General features: G+C 33.3%; 1 protein-coding gene across 1 annotated transcript; it reads right to left on the bottom strand.

The window, feature by feature from the left end:
• Positions 1-1742: 1742 nt before the first annotated feature.
• On the bottom strand, positions 1743-22879 carry AcCoAS (acetyl coenzyme A synthase). The gene is made up of 11 exons (XM_071590357.1): positions 22462-22879; positions 22054-22249; positions 21842-21968; positions 17386-17540; positions 16094-16209; positions 15434-15626; positions 11561-11694; positions 10235-10424; positions 7150-7339; positions 6266-6511; positions 1743-2810 (listed from the first exon to the last, which is right to left on the bottom strand). The coding sequence occupies exons 1-11, from the start codon at positions 22761-22763 to the stop codon at positions 2602-2604; spliced, it is 2058 nt and encodes a 685-aa protein (XP_071446458.1). The 5' UTR covers positions 22764-22879; the 3' UTR covers positions 1743-2601.
• Positions 22880-23311: the final 432 nt, after the last annotated feature.

Raw genomic sequence — 23311 nt, 5'->3', positions numbered from 1 at the left:
TCAAACACCATCACAGGTATAAATACATGTAAATTGATGGGTGATACAGGGATATTAATTAGAGTACTTATCATGGTTAACATATATTTAGGCACAGTATCATACATTAGAAAAGTTTCTCATGACTGAATGCAGATACATTCAAATATAATTTTTGATGGAAATGGAAAATATTTAAAAATTCAGTAGCATTAATAAAGTATGTAAAGAGAGAATGAAATTGGATCATGGAAGCTTTACCTAAAACAAAGATGAAAGCCTACTATGCTTACATGATGGTAAGGGAATAAAAGCAGTCAAAGATATTGAAGGATTCAATAACATTGATTATGAAAACATGGATTACAGGGGAGAGAATTAGGCAGCTAGAAGAGAAGGCAGTTGAAGTATTTGACCCCAGGGTTATAGTGAAATAAGTACATTGAATTAATAACATTAGTCTGGTAGAGAATCAATCGATGTGAGAATATGGAGAAAGGCATGCTGGTCAGGAGGTAGGAGGAATTGCTAGGAAGCAAAAGAGGAAAAATCCCTCTTTCATAGATAATGAAGTAAACAGATTTAGATGATGACTAAGGAATACCAGTAGAATGTTATGATTTAGACATTTGGCCATTATACCAGCATACATTTATGCATATAAGAAATGAGATTTCAAGAGATAGGGTTCAGTGATATAGACATGAGAAAGCACTATGGGAAACAAAGTAAATTGATGTAGATACAAAATTCAGCGTCCCTCCAGAAAGAATTATTCACGGTTTAGAAAAAAAATTGAACCAAAATAGTATTTGCAGTTACACAAATGGTATGCAATCAGCTATGCCATAAAACTAACCAGGGAATGAAAATTGCATCAGCCAGGTAATAATCAACCATAGAGTATGGAATGAAACAAAAAATCAAATTCATTTAAATTGAGGGCATGGTTTGTAATGATATCATGAGTAGTTAGTTACTGTAGTAATAAAATCAAAATAATTACTCACTTAGGATTTTTTCATAGAGAAGGGTTGACTGTCATATCATTGCTTCCAACATTGGCTCTTACTTCAACTTTATTTTTCATGACTTTGTATTCCTGAGAATTGACCTAATGGTCTCATTTCCTAATTTCTTGAGTGGTAGTTATGGAGATAAATAAACTTGTATATTTTCTTTCCTTAAGTTAATATATAGATTTTAGCCTTATAAAAAGCTGCACATCGAGTTACCATTTTATTTCTACCTGGAAACTATCTGAAATCACTACCATATTTTCATTTCATCCTATAACTCTCTTAAAATTTCACCTATTTATATTTTTGTTCAGCGGAGTTCTTAATAATCATAGACCATCATAGGTGCAGAAAATGGTGCCAGCAATTCAATTGCTGATGGAGGAGATGACCGAAGGAGAAAACTTATTTTACAAAAATTTTTTTTCTCCATCTTATGCATTCTTAAAAAATTAAAATGTTTCATAAAAGAGAACAATTTCAATGTAGAAGTATACAGAAACAAAATTATTATTAAGTGATTGATTCAATAAATGCATTTTTATAAAAATTCCTTGCTGAATAGTTTATTTTAACTTTAGGAAATTTGGAAGATGATCAGCCATATTTGAAATAATGACTACGAAGTAAAGAAAAGTGGCATGCAGTATACAGGCAATTACCCAAAATTTACTGAAATTATAACATTCAGCCTGAAAACATAGAGGAATGGCTTACTTCAAAGTAGGAATTTAAGTGGGAGTTTAGAAATTTAGTGTCACTTTGAATTGATAAGCAACTAGTTTATTCATCACTTTCTCTATAAGATGAGGTAATTGTACTTAAACTGAGTGATTCATGTAAGTAAAAAAATATCTGCATTTTTAGAACAGCTCACAGAATTGAAAACAATATTCAATTAAAATAAATATTTTTCATTGATATATGCCAACAAATATGAACAAGTGCTCATATACATCAACATTTTACAAGTGCTTTAAAAAATATCTGTACAAACATTAGGTGGTGCACACAGGAATCCAGTCCTTCCACTGCAGCAAAATAACATTAAAATACTTTAAATTTTGTAACAAATATCTTAAAGCTACATCTTCCAAAAAGGAAGCTAACAATTACATAAAAATCGTATAATCTTAGGAACAACAAAAAACACTGGAGGCTTAATATAAAAGCCCTGACATCACAGATTTTCAACATTGTGCTTTAGGTACAATTGTGCAAATGTGCAATTATATTACAATGGCTGAAGGGCACATCAACAGTTTTCTTTCACATAGATTACAAATATTTCTGATCACATTCACAAGTGACTTATGATATGTATTTTCATCACTTATAATTTTTGGACAATTGGCATCATGACAACAAAATGTAGATGGAAAGGCTTATGAGATTCCTTAACAAGTTAGCAACATTTTCAAATAAAAATGAATAGCCACACATTATACTCATTATTGCTTAACTCAAACGGCATTTTGAGCTTGTGCCATGGACAGAGTGCAGGGGTTTACCACATGAAAAGAACATGAAACATGCTTTGCTACTACTGAATGACTGACACATAACTTTATGAGTAATATTTTCTCAAGTAATTAGGGCTTATTTATGACTTCAGATCCTTTCCTGGAAGATTGGCAAATAAATGTTCTATTATACTTTCATCTGCCAAAGTTGAGATGTCTCCCAAGTTTCGATCGTTTTGAGCTACTTTTTTAAGTATTCGTCTGACTATCTTTCCAGAACGTGTTTTCGGAAGTGCTGGTGCATGCTGAATAAATTCAGGAGCAGCAAATGGACCAATTTTTTCTCTAACTGAAAGTAATGAGAAAAAGACATATTTACTTGTTTAGTATTAAATTTATTTCATTATTTCTTGTTCTGATTCAATAATGCTGACTAAACATGCACAGGCATAATTTAGAAATACTCATCTATCTTACAATTAAGTCAACAAGCAAGCTTTAAACAATAAATTTCAATATTCAATAATTCAACGACAAAAATTTTACTATGGTTTCTAGATTTGAAATAAATTAACTTTTAATAATCTTAGATATTCCAGATTATGACAACAGAAACATTTTAATTCAGTTTTGTCTGTCCATTTAAATACTAATTAAATTAATTGGAGAGGTTGATAATTAATTTATTTGGACTTTTTCCAAAGAAATCACTGAAAAATTTTCAACAATGAATGTCTTACTGAGGACATGAATTTCTGAACAGTAAACTCCCACCCACTGATCTAGCCCACGAAATCAATACTACTCATAGCATATAGTGAAAAACTTTTTCCATTCCCCCACCAACTAGAAACTGACCCCATAGTGTCCTCTTCATTGGGCACTCTTCATTCTGTTTCTCAAGTTGCAGTGAGATTCTCTTTCTTTACCTCAGGAGAACCTCCATTTGTTCAGTACTGTATCAGTGCTATCATATTATCTTTGTGCACTCTTCAGGATAATGCATGCATTTTAGCTTGTCCAAACAACCACTATGGCTACATCTTTTAATGATAAAATATGAATTCTTACACATACGAAAAGAAGTTACATGTTTAAGAGGAAGTAAAGTTTTATTGGGTAATAAATGAAGATCACGCATGCAATGCCGATGTTATTTCCTCAAGAAATTCTATATGCAGAACTATTTGCAACACTATCACTTGGGGAAGGTTTAAAAATAAGCAATATTTTTTGAGCTGAGAGATCACATCAAGGCTTTGAATTTCTTTACAGATGAATTCCATTTTATCTGTACCTACTGAAACAACCCATACTTTTGATTGGGGGCGGCTCTCAGATTCAAATAATATGACAATTTGAATTTAAAAGGATCAAAATAATGATATTATTTGAGGAAATGAAATGACATGATGCTTTAGACAGAATTAGCTGATGCATTTTCATTAGGCTACTTTTTCTTTCCTGAAGAGGTATTTTATAATATAATGCCCTTATATGTTCACCCTTCATTAAATGCTACCATCCAGCCTGGAGAGTAAATGTTGTAATGCTTGTTCATAGTTTAATGGTATTTTTTCAACGTGTAAACTGCAAATGATCATAAATATCACATTACTGAGATAAGTGATTTCATTATGACAATTTTCCTATATATGTGATATTGTTATCCAGTCTTGTTGGAAGATCCATTGCAGAAATTACATTAAACGCCTCTGAAAATAACATTGCAATTTCTAAAGTCTTGCTTTCTAAAAAAGAACATAAGTAGAAATGTGCAATCGAAATTGTTTGCAATAGTCCAGATATTTTACAGAGATTAATAAAAGAGTTATCTCACAAAAGATAATGGAATAATAGGTACAAGTTAAATGTTATCTACCACAGGAATTTTTTAGATTCTGTCTGCATCCAGATCTTTGGTTAAATATATGGGAGTTCTCCTAGACTCAGAATGAAACTTCAAGTTTCACATTAATTAACACTCAGAAATTCACCTATGAAAACTCTCAAGGCTTTGCCATTGGAAATTCTATACAGAGTTAAAAATTACAGTGCCATCAAAACCTCTTATCTTGTTCGCCTTGTTTAAGTCTAGTTTCCAGTAAATTGAAGAACATATTTCCTAGTTTTAAGGTCACCAGATCATGATAATGACTATATTTATCAAGCTTATGAAAATGCCTTAATATGATAGACAGGATATGAAGTAAGTCATATTAAATAGTCAGCACAATCAAATTGAGGTCTTACTCTGAAGTTAAATTAAATTCTGGTTCATTACTTTAACTCAACTCAGGGATTAAATGAAATTAAATTTATTATATAGGTTACCAAAAATCTAACCTATCTTAAAGTCCCAAGTTGCTGACTAATGATTACAGAAAATGTTTTATGTTTTGCATGAAATATTTAATATCCACAATTGATTGGTTCTGTTCTTGCATATATCGCAAGAACAAAACCTGAATTTGACCTGCATTTAAAACTTCCATGATGTTTCAAGATGACATATATTACAAAATTTTCACATTGCTGTATACCTGAAAGCTAAGTTTTAAATAGGTCATAGTTCTTTGGATAACAAAGTTTTTATGTTTGAAGAGGGATATTATTGGATATTTGCTCTCTGGACCATCTGGAATAGTAAAACAAATATCCAAATATTCATCAAATACAGATATTCAAATGCTGAACAATAGTATATTCAAAGAATATGTGAAAAGTACTACTCTCTGACAGAATCTTCCTTATGTTTACTTAGATTAAAGAATTAATTGTGCTGAATTAATGATTCCACAAAACTATGGAGTGGAACTGAATTAACTGTTCCCTATAGTTTCAATAATGTTATCCAATTCAACCTGGAAAGCAGATACAAAAGATATTTAGCATACAATTTGATGGGATATTTAAGTTGTCTAAGACTCTAATTTTGAGAGAGGATAATAATTCTGAACCTAGTTTGCATAGTTATGAATGAAAAAAAAATCTGATTCAGATTCAGTTTCTTAATGTTTAACCCAGGTTAGTAATGCTAATAAATTGCTGTATTTTCATAAACACTATAAATGTAAATGAATACCTAAAAGTAGTGCATTCGCTAAAACCAGGGAAACTTTTTCAACTATTTACGTTGTCCCTTTTGCACCAGCTATTATTGTGGTGGATGAGCCAAGTCAAAATGACAGCCATGAGCTAAAATTGGTGTAAATGCTGACACTTCTAGCAGTGAGACAGTTTAATAAACTCTTTTTTTAAGGCCATTGGTATGCTACTCTCTTCATAATTTAATGTGAATATATCAAACTTCTAGATATAAGAAGTTAAATACAGAACATGATATTACATATTAGCAGTCAAATTTCTAGGTCATTTTTCCACATAGCTTTTTTTATTTGAAAACTTTTACTGGGAATTTTCAAGGAGAGACTTTGAGAAAAGAATTACACAGGCAATGAAGCCCTTTCACTTGTAAAATATTCCAGTAACAAAAATCTGGAAGTAAGAAAATATTTCATTGGACCATATCCGGTGAATAGTTTTCTATGGTGGTGAGATATGGAAACCAACAAAAGCAGAAAAGAGAAAGACGGAAGTAGTGGAAATGTGGAGCAAACAATGATGAAGATTTAAGGGACGCAGAAAATCTTAATTCAGAGCGGGATGCAATGAATGTTTAACAAGAGGTGTGAATGCAAGGTATGTTATAGGAGCGGTCAAATATTAGAAAATAATGGAGTGGAGAGATGGAATAAATGAATTTTCAGAATGATAATGACTGATTACGATGATGCTACTAACCTTTTTTGCGAAGCTCATCTGATAATTTAGGGGTAAACTTCACACCATCTTTAGTTGATATGAAACAGTGAAGACATTCTCCCTTGACAGGATGTGGACGGGCCACAACTGCTGCTTCTGATATTGAAGGATGTTCAGTAAGAGCTCCTTCAACTTCTGCTGTACTTAACAAGTGACCAGAAACATTCAGCATATCATCCATACGGCCAGTGATCCAAAGGTATCCATTCTCATCTCTACGGGCACCTGGGATAACATAAACATGATGTAATTCACCTGTTCCTAAAAATTACCATTGCATATGTACACTTCATCTTTAAATAGAGCACTTCAAAAACTGTGTCAGAGTTTTTTTGAGGGAGTTTCTTTGAAGAAATATTTATTTTAGCTCTTATATGTTATTTTAAAATTCATTCTAGTTCTGTGTGAGCTTTCTATATCATTATAATGTGTATAACAATTCCACTGTGAACTGAAGAGGAGCAAGAATGAATTCTACAGATCAAATGAGAGTAGGTAGCAACAACTCATACACATATGGCATTATTTGAATGAGGAGTAACAGGGTTTGAATACAAATTTATAAAGACTTTTGAGTTAAGAATAAATTTTTACGGTTGTCCTGAGACAGCCGGCCACTCCATTCGGAAGAAGAACAAAATGGAATTTAATGAATTAAAAAGGTAACTTCTGCTGATTACAATGTAAGAATATCCTGCCTGGTATCCCACATTAATGTGCTCCAGGTGACTACCATAAATAACAAGATAACATTCCCCATGGATTAGCCGAAAAAAAATTGACATCTAAACAAAGATTGACTGAAACTTTGATATTGACATTTTGTCTCATGGGTAATAGAACATTAAGAAAATAAGACTTACCATCACCAGAAGTGTAAAAGCCAGGAAACTTCTGGAAATATGTAGCTTCAAAGCGCTGATGATTTCCATTAATTGTTCTCATAATACCAGGCCAAGGTCTCCTGAAAACTAAATATCCTTCTCCTGGTCCTTCAATTTCCTTCCCTTTTTCATCCAAAAGTACTGGTAACACTCCAAAGAAAGGGAAAGACTGCAAAAAAGTATTAAGTATTAGAATATTATAAATCATATAATTGATTAAAACTCAGCAAATGCACCTTTAATAGTGAAATAAGACTCAACATGATTCATCTGGCAACAAATGAGAACATACAAAACATGAAGCAATGAAAACAATTTTTTGTGAATGGCTTAAATTTAGATGCCGACAAAATTTTATCAAATATGCAATATGGAGATTAGTTCTGTACGGAACAGAAAAATGACCTTTGACACAGGATGATATGCATAGATTGACAGCTTTTGAAATGTGGGTGTAGAGAAAGATGGAGAATTTGAAGTGGGCAGAAAGGAAAACAAATGAGGAAGTGCTAGGCATGGTGGGGAAAGAGAAGGGTTTATTGAGAGAAATCCAAAGGAGGCAGGAAAGATGAGCGCAAAGCATTTCGATGGGCAATATGATGTAGAAGACTGTGACAGAGAGGAGAATGTTAGGCAAGCAAGGAAGGGGCAGGAAAACAATCGTGACGTTGGACAAAATAAAGGGAGGGAGGAAGTATGGAATTGAAGAGGGGCTAATTGTTGTGGAGAATGTTGGGTTATGTTTTATTTGGAGAGGCAAGGAAATTGTCTCTGTACCTTTTGGTAGCCATCTAAAACCTATCTTAACCAGAAAATTACCAAATAGTAATCTACTATCAAATAAGTCATGATATTAGGGAAAGTGATTGAGAATGCTAAGAAAGTATTAGAAAACTTTGATATGGGGTGTCATTTTGTATAGAGTGAAAGCCTCGTTGTTGAAGTAAGATGATAAGCATAGAAAGGAAGTTTTAGAGACATGGGTACAAGGATGGAAAAAGCAAAATGGCAGGTACGTAAAGTGTATGGAAAGAAGAGAGGCAGGAAGTACATATATGATATTGAAGAAGGATTTATTGTAGTGTAGAATATCAGGTTTTGTCTGGCTAGATGAGGCTTAGAATGTAGCAGTGCTTTGCGTCAATACCTACCTTAAATGATAAACTACCGATTATTGATACACTATTAAAATGCATTCACAGGCACAAACTATTTATGCATACACAGGTGCAAAATATAAAGTTTTTGAAAGTTAATTTTTTAGAACAAAACTTTCTTGAGTCTTTCAAATTTTTAAAGTTGAGGTTTCAATTCAGATTTGGCAATATGCAAACAATTTCAAACTTAAGATGAAAATTCTGTAAACAAATTTCTCAGCAGAAAACTATGCACCTCTAATTACAGAGAGAATGACCTTCAATGTCTGGATAAGAGACAACTCCAAAGGTCCATTGAATGTCATTCACTTATGCCTTGAGTTCCATGAAATGATTTTTGCACGGGTTGAACTCATGGCTTCTCTAGAGAAAATATTTGAATGAAGCAGTTTTAGGTGTAATATTTTTTATAATCATCTTTTTAGGGAGAAAAGTTATAATTAAGTTTTCAAATGTTCTTTGTGAATCCAATTCCCTCATCCTCATGGTGGTTTCTTTACCTACCACAATTCTTCTCCTTCTGTCAATGCTACATACTTTGACCATTTTGGTCCAAAACACTTCCAGTATATTGAAATGAAATAATTTACTTTGTAATTCCACACACTTAATTTAAAAATAACACGACCCAGGTTTCGACGTTGAACGTCATCTTCAGGTTCAATTTCGAAACCTGGGTCATGTTTTTTTTAAATAAAGTATGTGGATTACAAAGTAAATTATTTCATTTCATTCCAATATGTTATGCAAATTCCATAAAGTTACGCCTGAGACAACAAATTTTACTTCCAATATAGGTAAACTGTCCCATTAACTCTAGTTTATGAACTCCTATTTTAATATTTAACTTAGCTTTCCTCTTTCTCAAAAACTGCACAGCCTTTTTTTTTGTTGGCAATTATTCTCACCTCATTTCTATCGCAGTAACTTTCCAATGTGTTCAGCAAAGCTTGCAACCCCTTGGCTGAGTGGCACACTCAAGCTTGATCATCCAACTAATTTCAAGGGTTGTCCACCAACTTCCATTCCTATCTCCAGTTCTTTCCATGTCATTTTTACCACCTCTTCTAAATATAAGTTGAAAAGCATGGGTAATGGTGGACATCGCTGTCTGTCTCCTCTTCCTAACACTGACTATCTTAATTTTCCACAAACCACATACACCTGTGTAGTTTGACACATACACATGTAACAGATAAGTTGCATATACTTTTAACTAGATGAAATTTATCACTATATAAGATTTTGAGAGCTTCTTCATAATTATTATTTTATATCTAAATTGCTTAAATAATAGAATTTACATAATGTAGAAGCTAGATATTGAAAAAACAATGATTCAGCATTTTAAATGTTTTGTTATATAGTACTTTTACACTATATTCTTCCAACTGCTATATTGCAAAGTTGATGGTATCTATTGTATCAACTTGTATGGAATACATGGAAGTTATAACAACACTGGTATTCTCCCCAGTTCTTGCTATGTGGTGCCACAGTTAGTACTAATAATTTTACTTAGTTAAACTTTAATACAGTTATTTAATGAATTCTCACTGAACATTACGAATAATCTGTTAATCTCACTCTGTTATGAAGAATGACAATGGTTCCATAACCATTCCTGAGCACTAGATTGGATATAATGTATCTTAAGTATGTACTTAGTTTCAATAATTATTATTCGATACATTTTAATGTACCCACATTGGATGAAAAGAGTACAAATTGCATGTCTCTAGAATGTTTTCCTGTCCTCTTAATACTTAAGATTGTTCTCATGCCCCAGACCTAATCAAAGAAAACCTGGTAATTATATCTGACTACCTGAGGAATTTCCTGTCAAGTTTTATGACTAAACATCATACTAATATTATATTCAATAAGTAAAAAGAAAAGAAACTTACAGCAGAACCCGGTTTCATTGGTGTGCACCCTGGTAAAGGTGTGATGACATGGCCTCCAGTTTCAGTCTGCCAAAATGTATCTACAATTGAACATTTTCCTCCACCAATCACTTTGTAATACCAGAGCCATGCTTCAGGATTAATTGGCTCGCCAACTGAGCCTAGTACTTTAAGGGAACTTAGGTCATACCTGTAATTTCCAAAATAAAAATCCATCAGAATCATATTACTTAGCATTTAAAGATTACTAATACCACATTTGGAGCAATAAGAAGGGTGAATTAAAGTTATCCATTTAATATCTCAGCACAAGTTTTACAAATTCATGGGCCACTCTCAGTAAAAATCATCAAATAAGTTTATTTGATGAAAGAGAATATTGCACATGCAAAACGAGCATCTAGTGGGGGAAAGGGACACTTGAGTCAGAACCAAAGGTAAATTGTTCATCCAAATGTATGTATTAAATTCAATAATTTGTGATAAGCTCATAACTGGTGCCTTCTAGATATATTCTGTGAAGTTATTTTGTATGCTATGATACGAAAGAAAATGATCAATGTAATCTACCTTGTAAAGGAAGGTTTTGGACTGTCCAGAGAAATTCTGAACAGAAAGAAAATTCCATATGAAACATGTATGCCAAACGGAAATATTAACCTATCTATCTGTTACATTCAGGGTTAGGTGGAAGTGAGAAATAATAATTATTCTCAGCTTCATTAAAATTTGTAAGGAAAACAATACTGAATTAAAACGACTATTTCATCATACAAATATTTCATTCCAAATATATTACACCATAAAAAAAGATTTAATTATAGAAGATGCTCAATGGAATTTTCTAAGGTGAAAAATTTTTAACAGTCACAATCTAAGCATGATAAATAGATCAAATCAACTCAAGAGGTCATCAGACTCCCAATCTTCAGAGGGATAAAGTTAGTTATTATTTGTGTAAGAGTAGTTCTGTTGCCTAACCTATTGTGGTAATTAAGGATATGTTGCTAATTAAGACAAGGTAAGAAGAAAAACTAATGAGATTAGCTTGCTCTGAACTAAATGCAACAAGGTATTATTTGGTTTTATGCACTATCCAGTATATTTGCATGCAAACCAAACAATGACTGACATCTTCTCATCAGGAAATTTTTCACCGTCAGGCAACTGAACAAAGTTTTTCCTACTGAGTCAGGGAGGAAACATATTTATCAAGATGCTTCTTCAGAGATAATTAGATTAGTCAGTGAAGAGTCATGTCCATCATGCTATTTTTGGTGATTAATGGTTTTCATCAATGAAAATGTTTGACAAAAGGAAAATTACTTTTTCACTGGAGCATCTCCGAACTTCATTAGTGCCCTTATTGCCGTCGGAGCGGTGTAAAACTGGTTCACTTTGTGTTGATCAATTATCTCCCAGTAACGTCCATTGTGTGGGTGGAATGGAAGGCCTTCAAACTGAAAGGAAAAGCCTTCATGTAAAAGCAGTAATCTGTAAGTCATTAAACAAGGTGATTGTATCTTTAGTGATGAAATGCTAAGATGGAGGTAACTAACCAAGATTTTTGGTGGTGAATGAAATTGTGATATTTTTGTATTTATAAGTTAATGTTACCTTCATTTTTCAAAAATAGTCATGTTTTAATTCATTTTCTACTGTGGAAAAGTGCATCTCATTACCATTCTAATATGGAAATTTGGGAAGATGGATGATGAGCACCCCATAAACAATAAATATTTGTTAAGTTTCATGCACATGATTTATCATTTGTTATTATTTTATTCCCCACATCCCTTTTATGGTCATACATTTGTGGTTTAAAAAACGTGTGTAACAAAATACTACATATGGCAAATCAAACCTTTGAGGGATTATCACAGGCATGCTAGTTATCTACAAAACTAATTATTATTCAAGTCCTTGATTCAAGGTAAAAATACTTTCACTGTTAGTAACAACTTGCCAATTGAATGCAGTAACCAATCACTAAATTCAAGTGAGACTGCAAAACCAAATTAAATGTGAAACAGTTACACTGGATTATGGGTGGCATGAAGAACTTCCAGATGTTACAACAAGATCTTGCGGTATTGCTCCTTGCATAGGGTTTATTACTGCATTTACCTACATCATTTACCATGGATTATTAATGGCAGAGACAGAATGGGAACCTGAAATTAACAAAATCTCTACCAATGCCTGCAATAATTAGAATTGAATCACACAAAAAGGAGAAAAATGATTGATTTGATGAATTTCACCATACAAGACAGTTTTTTAAACTAAAAGCATCTAATCCTTTATGCATTGAGTGGACTTTCCCAATCATGTATTATATTAACCTACATTATATCCTTCTTCATTTATTCATAACTTCTACCTGCCTTCATGCTATATGACAAAAAGCCTATTCTCTCTTTTCGTCTACTTACTTACCTACCAGTCTCTCCCCTATCACAGCCTGGAACATATCATTTCCTTCCTAATTATTTCTCCATCCACTTTTTCTGTCTTTTTCCGATTTATCCACGTAACTTCCTGTCTTTGCCCACACTATTTCAATATTCAGTGCTTGTGCCTCACACTCTGTTTAACTTATTCTCCCCATTCTTTGAAACTACTTCATCTCAAAAGATTATGATCTATGCTCATCTTCTTACCTCAAAAACGAGACTTCATGCTCATAGAGCACTACACTCCATATTAAGTTTTTACTAATTTTTTATTCACATCCTTACTTAATGTACCTGTCATCAATTGTCTCCTTATAAATGCCTCTTTTCCAAATGAAATTATTCTTCGATTCTCCCGAGAATCCTTCACGAATCAAATACGCCGGGAAAGCACCAGATCTTTATTCTTCTATTATCACTGCATAACCCTATTCCTCTAAAATATCACCCAAATACATGAACTGTTCCACCTGATCTAGTTTATTCACCACTACTGTGATGTTTACTTTAGCCTCCCTAATTCGAGGAATTCGTTATTTTCATTTTTCAAGCATGAGTGGTCATTAGTGATAATTTAGAACACTTTAGAATGGAGGGTCATCTATTTGTTCAGACACTTATTCTGTAATTAATATACTGTAATACCAGATGATTTGGGATAAATGATTGGATCTGCAATAGAAAAATGTTTTGGTGAAAATAAACCAAAACTGACTTTTTTATAATTAATATGCTTAAGTTCCTTAAGGTTAAAAAATTTGTAAGAAACAACAAGATCAGGAGAGAACCATCCCTTAGCTTCACTCTGTTTTCTTCTGAATAAATCTTTCCATCATAAATATTTATGGAAGAACTAAGCAAAATTCATTCAGGCTTCCAACATATTAATGCACAACAAACCTATGTTTGTGTATGTGACTATATCCAGTCAGCAGAAGGGATGGTAAAACTGAAGGAAGAGTAGAGAAGCACATTTTCCCTTTCACCTAATTTTCGGTGCCTTGGTGGAGAATTTTACCAGCATTCACTGGGAAACGGGCATGTTTTGAACTGAGCCACTTAGATCCAGGATTGATTACTTTATGTCTATAGTAATGTCATGGAAAGTTTATCAAGTTGTCCTTAACACTTAAATGGTCAAATACCTTGAGCCACACCTAACTAATGTACCAATGCTGTGCAGGCTATCTTTCATATGGATCCTAAAAAATAACTAACAAATACCACAGTTTCTAACATAACCTGGAGGAAATTCTTCATGATGAAAGAAGACGCTTGGATTTGCGCTTTACTTACAAACTTGGTATCGCTTGAGCATAACACCTTCAGGTTGATATTACATCATCCGGAATATGTTAATCTGTAACAAAATCTAGGTCATAAATTAAACTTTTTAAAGCGGAAAATTGTCTTCCTGAATCATAATCTTCAATCAGTGTAGGGCAACCTCACTACCAGCATAGTTCTAAGAATCAACAAAATGTAGAACCATTCCACCACATAAGGGCTGGATGTAGTCCTTGGATAGAATGAACATTTTTCCATATAAGATTATATTTCTCAACTTCTTCCTCAGTGGTAGATGCTTCAGAATTTAAACTCATGAAAAATGTCTCAAGTCTTTCAATTGAATATAGTTGAAAATGTTACTGCCATTGGGATGGAAACTTGCCAAGTCTCCATTAATTAAGTAGATAGAAAAAGACACTATTGCATTGTCAGATTTCGCATAGCCAAAATATTTGAAAACATAAATTACACAATTGACGTGACGAGTGTTGAGTAGATTCTGAAATTTGCACAGGGCTTAGAAATTTCATATATCTGTGGAACATTTATACAAAATTTCAATGAATATAACATTTGCACAATTTAATTTTGTTAAATTACTTGTTTTTCCATAACCCTGAGTGTGTTTTTCCTCACTGATTATGATCAGATTAAGTTCCACTTACAGGTGTTTCAGTCACTGAACAGTGGCTGATGAAAGTATGGGTAAACATAACCATGATTGGCTCCTTTCAATATTAATATCTTCTAATTTCTCCAATGTATTTTGATATGCTTGAGATATTTAACTAGTGGTAAAACTTGATTGTTCACATATTCTCTTTCAGAGGATATTGGACCATATCCTACTCATGTCATTTTTCTTTGCATGCATTCCCATACCAGTAAACCAAATATTACAAGTGATTTGCCAAACTCTTTTACTTGAAAGAAAACAACAACATTGAAATATTTAAGAAATCTGATACTAGCTGGAAATACTACAATAAAATTGGGTTATAAAATTTTAATTATATTCAAGTATGCAAAGGCAGCTAGCTGGGTAAAAGTAGTTAAAAATATATCTCAAGAATGACGGTTGTGATATCAAAAATAAGAGACATTTGCATGCACTATAACATACACTCCCAATACCTTAGATTAATTTTCATAGTTTATGTTTCAATAATGATCAACAGTCTTCACACTGAACGTCAGGGGTGCGCTGTCCACAATGCAAACCATTCTGAATGACAATTCAAGAAGTGATTTTTGTAACCCTAATTTCTAACATAAATTCTTCATATGCATTTATATCTATCGCTGTAAATACGATAAACCTTTAACTTCAACGGAGAAGAAATTTAAGGGGCTCTAATATACATAGCATAGAATCCTACACCGAACTTAGTCAAACTATTTACATACATGAACCCAATTTAATGAATATTTAAATCCTGAAGATAAACTTTACCAGCACAGATGTAGCTCCATTTGCTAGGGGTCCATAGACAACATAAGTGTGCCCAGTAATCCAACCAACATCAGCAGTGCACCAGTACACATCTCCAGGATGGTAATCAAAAACATATTTGAAAGTTGTTGCAGCATATATTAAATAGCCAGCTGTGGTGTGCACAACCCCTTTAGGTCTTCCAGTTGAACCACTAAATGAGAAAAATGACAGGCATTACAGTCAAATCTTTTGAGAATAATATAAAGAGAATGTCATTTGCATAAAAGGAATCATATACATCATTAGCCTATATGGACCCTTTTAAATTAATTGCTATTCTAGAGCAGGAAAAAAGTTGGGTGGTAAATTATAACAGTTTATTATTAAGACTCAAAGGGTACATTATATTCTATGAAATCACTTAATTCAAAAGTTAATATTATCCCTATTTAGAATGAAAACCACATTCAGCGTGGATTGCATTCATGATAATTTCTCTTGCACTGAGAATAAGTTAACAGTGAGCACATCAAATCATTGGAAATGAAAGAGAGGACCTGATTTTTTAGGGCTTGTTGTCAACAAAGACTAAGAGATCATAAATTCTACGCAAAATCATTCTTAAGGTAATTTTTTGACTTATATAATTTTCATAATTGATATCATAGTGAAAAATACCTAGTGTAGAGGAGGAAAAGTGGGTCTTCAGCTCCCACCCAAACAGGATAGCAAGATGAAGATGCATCATCCATTTCATCATCCCACCAACAATCTCTGTCTTCATTCCACGGAACCTAAACAATGATTTTTAAGAGTAAGAATTACATCCATTTGAAGAAACAAACACTTCCTCAGTCCAATACCTTTGTGATGATTAACCTATACCTTTATCATGATATGCAAAAACTAAAACTTGTTAAGAAGATTTTTAATCTTGTTCCACATTAATTATCAAAGGATCGGCATTTCAAATCTTTATTCATGAGTTCCTCATTCAAACAATTAGAAAGTTCATTTCCATTCACTAAATGAAGAGAAAATTTTTAAAATGGCATATTTCTTGATATACTTTTCGAAGTTATGTACCTACAGATTCTTTTGAATGTATGGATCTAACATATAAATACATTTTTGTAAATGCTGATATATATATATATATATATATATATATATATATATATATATATATATATATATATATATATATATATATATATATATTAAATCCAATTATCATTAATTTTCTTTGAATTTCAAATACACAAAACCAACGAGAGACATAACGAACTTGTATACACAGTATTAGGCCTGAAATTATTTCACATTAATTAATATTCATATCACAGAACTTTGTTGGGCATTATGCAAGGTATGGAGAAAGAACTGGACCTCCTATCCTGAATGTCTGAGGTTAACATTCCTTGTGATTTAGTTTTCAGTGAGCTTTACCACAGATTCAAGAAATGTATGCATGCTTTACTCCAGACCTTAACCTCACCAAGGAAAATTATCTATTCTACACTTTGCTCCCATTTTTTTATCAAACTCGCTTAGTTTTTCAATTTGACGTGCGGTACTATTTGTCAACAGTATTTCACCAGTGCACCCTTATAATCTATTATATCAAGCACCTACACACCTCTCTCCTTTGATATTTTAATGATTAATTAAGATTATCCTAGTATCAATATGAATACCTTGGAAAAAATATACTTACAGTGGGAAATCAAAAAGTTAAAATACATTCTCAAATGGAATTTTCATGTCAATATAGGGAACTGTGTTACTCTCACAGAGAAAATGAGCCGTTTAATATCATCCATGAAATACAGTTGACCAGAATTAGATTACTTTTTGGCGATGGATACATGATGATTAAGTAGAGACTGAGACCATCAAATATTTAGATACCTGTTTAAAATAATTTTTTTCTAACAACTTTTATTCACCTCCAAATACCTCTTACTAACCTGGTAATCAAATGCTTTCCGTTTCTCTGGAGACTTCTCGCTATCCTTCACCTTGCCTTCACCATCTCTTGATTGAGAGGCACTTAGCCGAGGTAAGTGCTTCACTAAAATACAGCTTTCCACTTCATGACCCAATTTTTTACTTCTTTCCATTGCTGTTATGATATAAAAACATGTTTTTAATTTATTAAAATGTATGCAAATGATTCATCATTAGTGGATTATGTGATCACTTATCTTAAAACCAGGTAAGATAAAAATTAGCATGGGTTTCACCCAACTTTGAATAATGCGAAATAAGTGGTAGATCTCAGGGTAACAGAAATAACATAGCTAACTATTGTCAGATTACAGAGCTCTCAATAATGGCAAAAATCTCAGAATATTTGGTTGTAGATAACCTAACTCCTATTTTGAATAGTATCATTATCCCTGAACTGTATGTTTTCCCTAAAAGAAGATCAACACTCAATGATCTTTTGATTTTTCAAAAGCATTTAACAGAAGGTTTGGAAAAAAGGTTACAAACAGATGTCATATACACTGACTTCAACTAGTATTTTGAAACTTTTAGTCATGAGCTTCTCCTTAAAAAATTGGAAGCACTGGAATTAATGGTACCTTACTTGATTGGATTGCAAGTTATTTGCCCAACAGAGAAATTATAGTAAAAATAAATCCATCCTGATTTAAATTTCCCTATCCATCATAATGTGTTCACCAAGGATCCCCCATCTGGGTCCACTATTATTTAACTTATTTATAAATGATAATATAATGGCATTAGACCTTTCCTTTTGTATGCCAATGACTTAAATATTTTTTTTAGAGTTCAATCAATTGATGATCACCTAACTCTGCAAAACTGCCTTTATAGGATTAAAACCAGGGGTGAGCATAAGTATCTAACTTTCAATTTAAAAAATGCTATTCTGTAACATTCAGCTGTCTAAGGAGTCCACAGCATCAAGAATATAGACTATCCAATTATCCTATCAATAAATATAAAGGACCTAGGATTAATGTTGGACTCACAGTTAATATTCCATCAACATAATAACTTTGTTCAATCTAAAGCACACAAATGGCTAGCATTTATTTTTAACTAATTTGTATAGAGTCATTTAAAGTTCTGTTCATGTCAGTCAATCAGGTCACACAGTGAACACTGTTCTTCTGTAACCTTACTAAAAACTCCATGTTCATACAATTGAACATGCGCAAAGAAAATTAATGCACAAAATTGCATTCAAATTCAATTTTCACAGAGATCTTTACAAATATCATGAAATGTTATTTTTACCAAATCTTTCCTCCTTGCATAAACGTAGAAAAATTAATGACATAAATTTTCTTTCAAAATAACTGCTTAATAAGGTTGATTCCTTAGAACTCCTAATAGCAATATCTTTTTACGGAGGTATGTTTATGCCTTTCTTTTGTAAAAGGGTTATTCCTTTCAATAAATATCTCAAGAACTCATAAACATTGCTTATAAGTCATTTGTGAAGTGATTCTCTGTACATTGGAAGTTATATAGGAAAATTTCACACCTATCATCAATCAACTTAAATTTCTACTTTCACAAAATATTTGCATTTTAGCATAGCGCAGTGATTACAAATGACTTCCCATATACCACTCCAAATTTTTTACTTTTTCAGATTCCGGAACAGAAATCAGTCTTTTGTTTTGTAGACAACACTAATTCATTGACCAAGAAAAGTTTCTAAGGGAAAATCAACATCATCCCTAGATAAACACAATCAAAAGAAATAATAATATCAAACTTTGGGCTATCGGCTTGAACTAGGATTTGGGTTATGACCTAGACCAATATCCTTCCTATAACCCAAAAATATTTTTCTTATCTGATGCCTGATATTTTATTTTGACATAGCCATAGCATATATATAGCATAATATTTTGCCACAAGCCAGACAGTGAAATATGATTTTATCTTGTTGGTAGTCTCCTATTTTAGGCAGGTTTTAGATGGACACAGGCTCAACACTCTTACATTTCTTAACATCACCTGACAAGACTAAACCAGACATCTTACACTACACTAAACTGTTCCGCATACATTCTATCTCCCTTCATTCTGTCCAATATCCCTTTCCTTTTACTCCTTCTACCTCAAATGCCAAAGCCCTCTAGCATAGTCTTCAGCAATCCCCAATGAAATTGATTTGCATGCATCTTCTTTCTTGCCTCCTTTGGATTTCTACCACCAAGGCTTTCTCCTCTCCCACTATACCTAGTACTTCTTCGTTTTATTTTCTAAATGTACTTTTTACCTTTCCAATCTTTTTCCACAGCCATACTTCAAGAGCCTCCAATCTATCCCTATCATCTTTATTCAATGACCAAGATTTCAACACAAACAAAACTATGCATGGTACTGTATATTTCACTCGTCATTTCTTGACCTCTACCCTTAATGTCCCTGTCATCAATTCCCTACTTTTTGTGAAAGCCCCTATCACAATTCTCCTTTTTGTATGCCTACTATTATGAAAATTAGGTTTTACATTTCTATTTAATTATTTGACTTAGCTTCCCTCTTTCCTACAAACTTGATAACCTTTGTTTTCCAAGAAAGTAATGGGAGATGCAGCAACAGTAAATTTTATTGGAGTGCATTTTAGTGGAGAATGCAACAATTTCATAGAGCACAAATTATTCGTCTTGACCGGGATCTTTGTTTTGCTCACATTCATTCTCAAAATGTACAATATAAGTTTCAATAAACATGGAATTTGAAATGGGTTTTTAAGAGATCATAAGATAGCAGTCCTTAACATTAGCAATCATCCTATTAAAGACAGGTTTTTGATGGTCTATAAAATATTGTATGTAGTATTTCATGAGGACTTCCACTTGTTTGCCCTATGTTATCTCCTCCCTAGGTTCTTCAAGCAATCTCATTGACTATACCCTTGATGCGATTGAAGGGCTCCTTCATTCCAATGAATTTTAATGCACTCACAAGTGACTAATGACACATAAGTAAAGCAACAATTTCACAGCGTAAAAATCATCTGCGTTTCCTGGGATTTGAACCCAAATCCCTCAATGTCTGGCCAAGTGCTTAAGCCAGTTAAGCTACCAAATCGAATCCTGGCCAAGGCGAATGATTGTTACACTCTGCAATTATTGCATTTGTAATGAACATTTAGCAGATGACTTCCTTCAAAGTTACTATCATGGCATCTCCCGCATTTCCTTGGAATTTGTGCATAGTTAATGGTTAAAAAGGTGGAATTGGGATGGGCAGTGATATGAAGTGGAGTAAGATGTGGTTGGCCATTATTGTTGGAGTATTTTAACAAATCTGCATAGGAAATTAAGGGTGACATAGACAGAACCTCATTCTGAGAATTAAAGCAGGCAATAATTGATTAAGCATGCTTTGTAAATGATCGAGCACTAATTAAATAGCAAAAGAACTGTAGTTTCTCTAGATTTCTGACACATGTGGACTGACTAGTGTTTTGAGTGCGAAGTACAAAGTTTTAAATATTGCAGAAGAGAGGAAATTGCTAGGTGAATACGGAAGAAGACAGAAAGGGTAGGTTGATGGAGTATTAAGAGGCAATGGGATGTTAAATATCATAAAAGAGGGAATAGTGTTAGGGGATTAAAGGGCATAGGAAGGATGAGAATAGTATTTTTAGATGGCATTGAGGTCGGCAGAAAGTACTCTCAATGACGGAAGGAAAAGTATTGGGAAAACAACAGGTATTCCAGATCTGGTGCTCTCCTGGCGTATTTGCGTGATAAACTTTTCTTGGGTCTTCCACCAGGTCAGGGGTTCCATGTTGGCCGATGTTTCGATACCCGACTCATACATCGTCCTCAGGGAAGATGATCTACCCTGTGGACGATGTACGAGTCGGGCATCGATCGTCGACCAATATGGAACCCCTGACCCAGTGGAAGACCCGAGAAAACTTCATCAAACAGGTATTCCACATGAAACAGGATAACATAATAATTGTTAGGGAAAGTCCATAACCATGCTTAAATTTCGAATTGTAAATGATGAGGTTGTATCATTTTTGGGAAATAATAAATTAGGAAGTGTATAACCCATAATTTTTATGGAAGAATTAACAATAAACTTAATTGTTAACCTGATAAGACTATCAATACTGCTATTCACCCTCTTTCATGCCATTTTAAAGGGGAAAATTCACTGTATTACTGAATTTTTTGTGATATTTCATAATTAATTACTTGATTCCAAAATAGATTTCCAAAATTTTTTAGACTCTGCCTAAAGAGAAGGTTGAAATTTTCATTTATGCTAGTTAGATAAGAATGATTTTTAATACTAGTGTTTGAGTGGAACGTATGAAAAATATTTTTAGTGAGGGATTCGGGTTGGAAAAAATAAAATCTATTAAGTAAATCAGTGAGCACATGCAAATATGATGGCTAAACAACTGACCTGCATCACATATTTCCTTCAAGCACAACAACTTCTCACCTCTCCAAACTCCATCGGCTGTAACTAGTACCTTCGCCTTAGCATCAATCAACCTTTCTGCCAGAGAATCTGATGAAAACCCTGCAAACTATTTGAAAGAATCAAGAATTATATTCAATATGGACACAATTACCCCACTATAGTAAGCATATTACAAATCAAAATTTACATACCACAACAGAATGTACAGCCCCAATACGTGCACATGCCAGCATAGCAATAACTGTCTCGAGTATCATAGGCATGTATACAGCCACTCGGTCTCCCTTAGTAACACCTTTTTCTTTAAGAACATTGGCAAATTTACAAACTTGGATGAGAAGTTTTTTATAGGTCAATCTACTGTAATCTTCAGGATCATTGCCTACCCTGTCATTGGTATGGAAATCATTAAAATTAATGAATGTTATTTCAACAAAGAAGATTCAAATGAGGGACTTATATTGTTCGATGCAATTTGTGTAAAAATTACCAACTATGACCTATTTATTAAAAATGAATCCAAGAGTTTTAACTGGTGGAAATTAATGAACAGAGGCATACGGCTGGAAATTAGCCAGTACTATAAATGTGTAACTTACCAGTAAAATGCGATTTTGTCACCCATTCCTTTTCGGACATTTCTATCCAGTAGATTGTAGCAAATGTTGGTCGTTGCGCCCTCCATCCACTTAATGGATATCGGTCCTTTGGATGCATCAAAATTGTACGAACAAAACTTTCCAGTGGGCGGCGTCTCCCAGTGGAACTGTTTCCCTATATCCTGCCAAAACTCCTCTGGTGATTCGATTGACCTTTTGTACATTTTTTCGTATTCCTTCATTGATCCAATATGTGGCGATGGTTTCATCGCTGGATTTGGTTTGTACACTTGATTCGCCATTTTTAGAGCTTTTTAAGTATTTCACTAAACACCACGTCCCAAGAGATTTAGAGTGTCACGATGGTATGACCCAAACTAATAACCTCACATCCATCCAGTAGCACAGTTGGACTAATCGATAATGCCGCGCAAGTCACTATATATTCCTTTCAGAGTCAGTTAATTAACTCCACGGCAGAGGACTCTGAACACATTAATGGCGGGTGATGCAACTAGAATTTATAAGCATCTGAAAATGTCACCTGTGGTAATCTCACGACCCTCTGATTAAGAGCAATTCAAATGCCCCGTTTCATCAAATTATTAATAAAAAATAAGATAAAAAATTATATATCATTCAAAATATGGCAGGGCGGATGTGAATAGACCATCCAAGGTCTTGAACCGTCCAAGGCCTAAGTTGGATTTGAGATACCTTGAAACATTTAGCATATAGCGAAACAGTTTCTAAGGTGTAGCCTCAAAAACTTTGACTTACTAATAACGAATTTCGATCAATCCGGAGTAACATACTGTTACGTATGGTTCAGGATTATAAAAAATCACAA

This window comes from Hetaerina americana, unplaced genomic scaffold (assembly GCF_022747635.1).
Source record: "Hetaerina americana unplaced genomic scaffold, ioHetAmer1.1.p SCAF_4, whole genome shotgun sequence".
Taxonomy (NCBI): Eukaryota; Metazoa; Arthropoda; class Insecta; order Odonata; family Calopterygidae; genus Hetaerina; species Hetaerina americana.
Note: the sequence above shows the minus strand (reverse complement) of the source record. Positions and strands in the feature narration are given on the sequence as shown.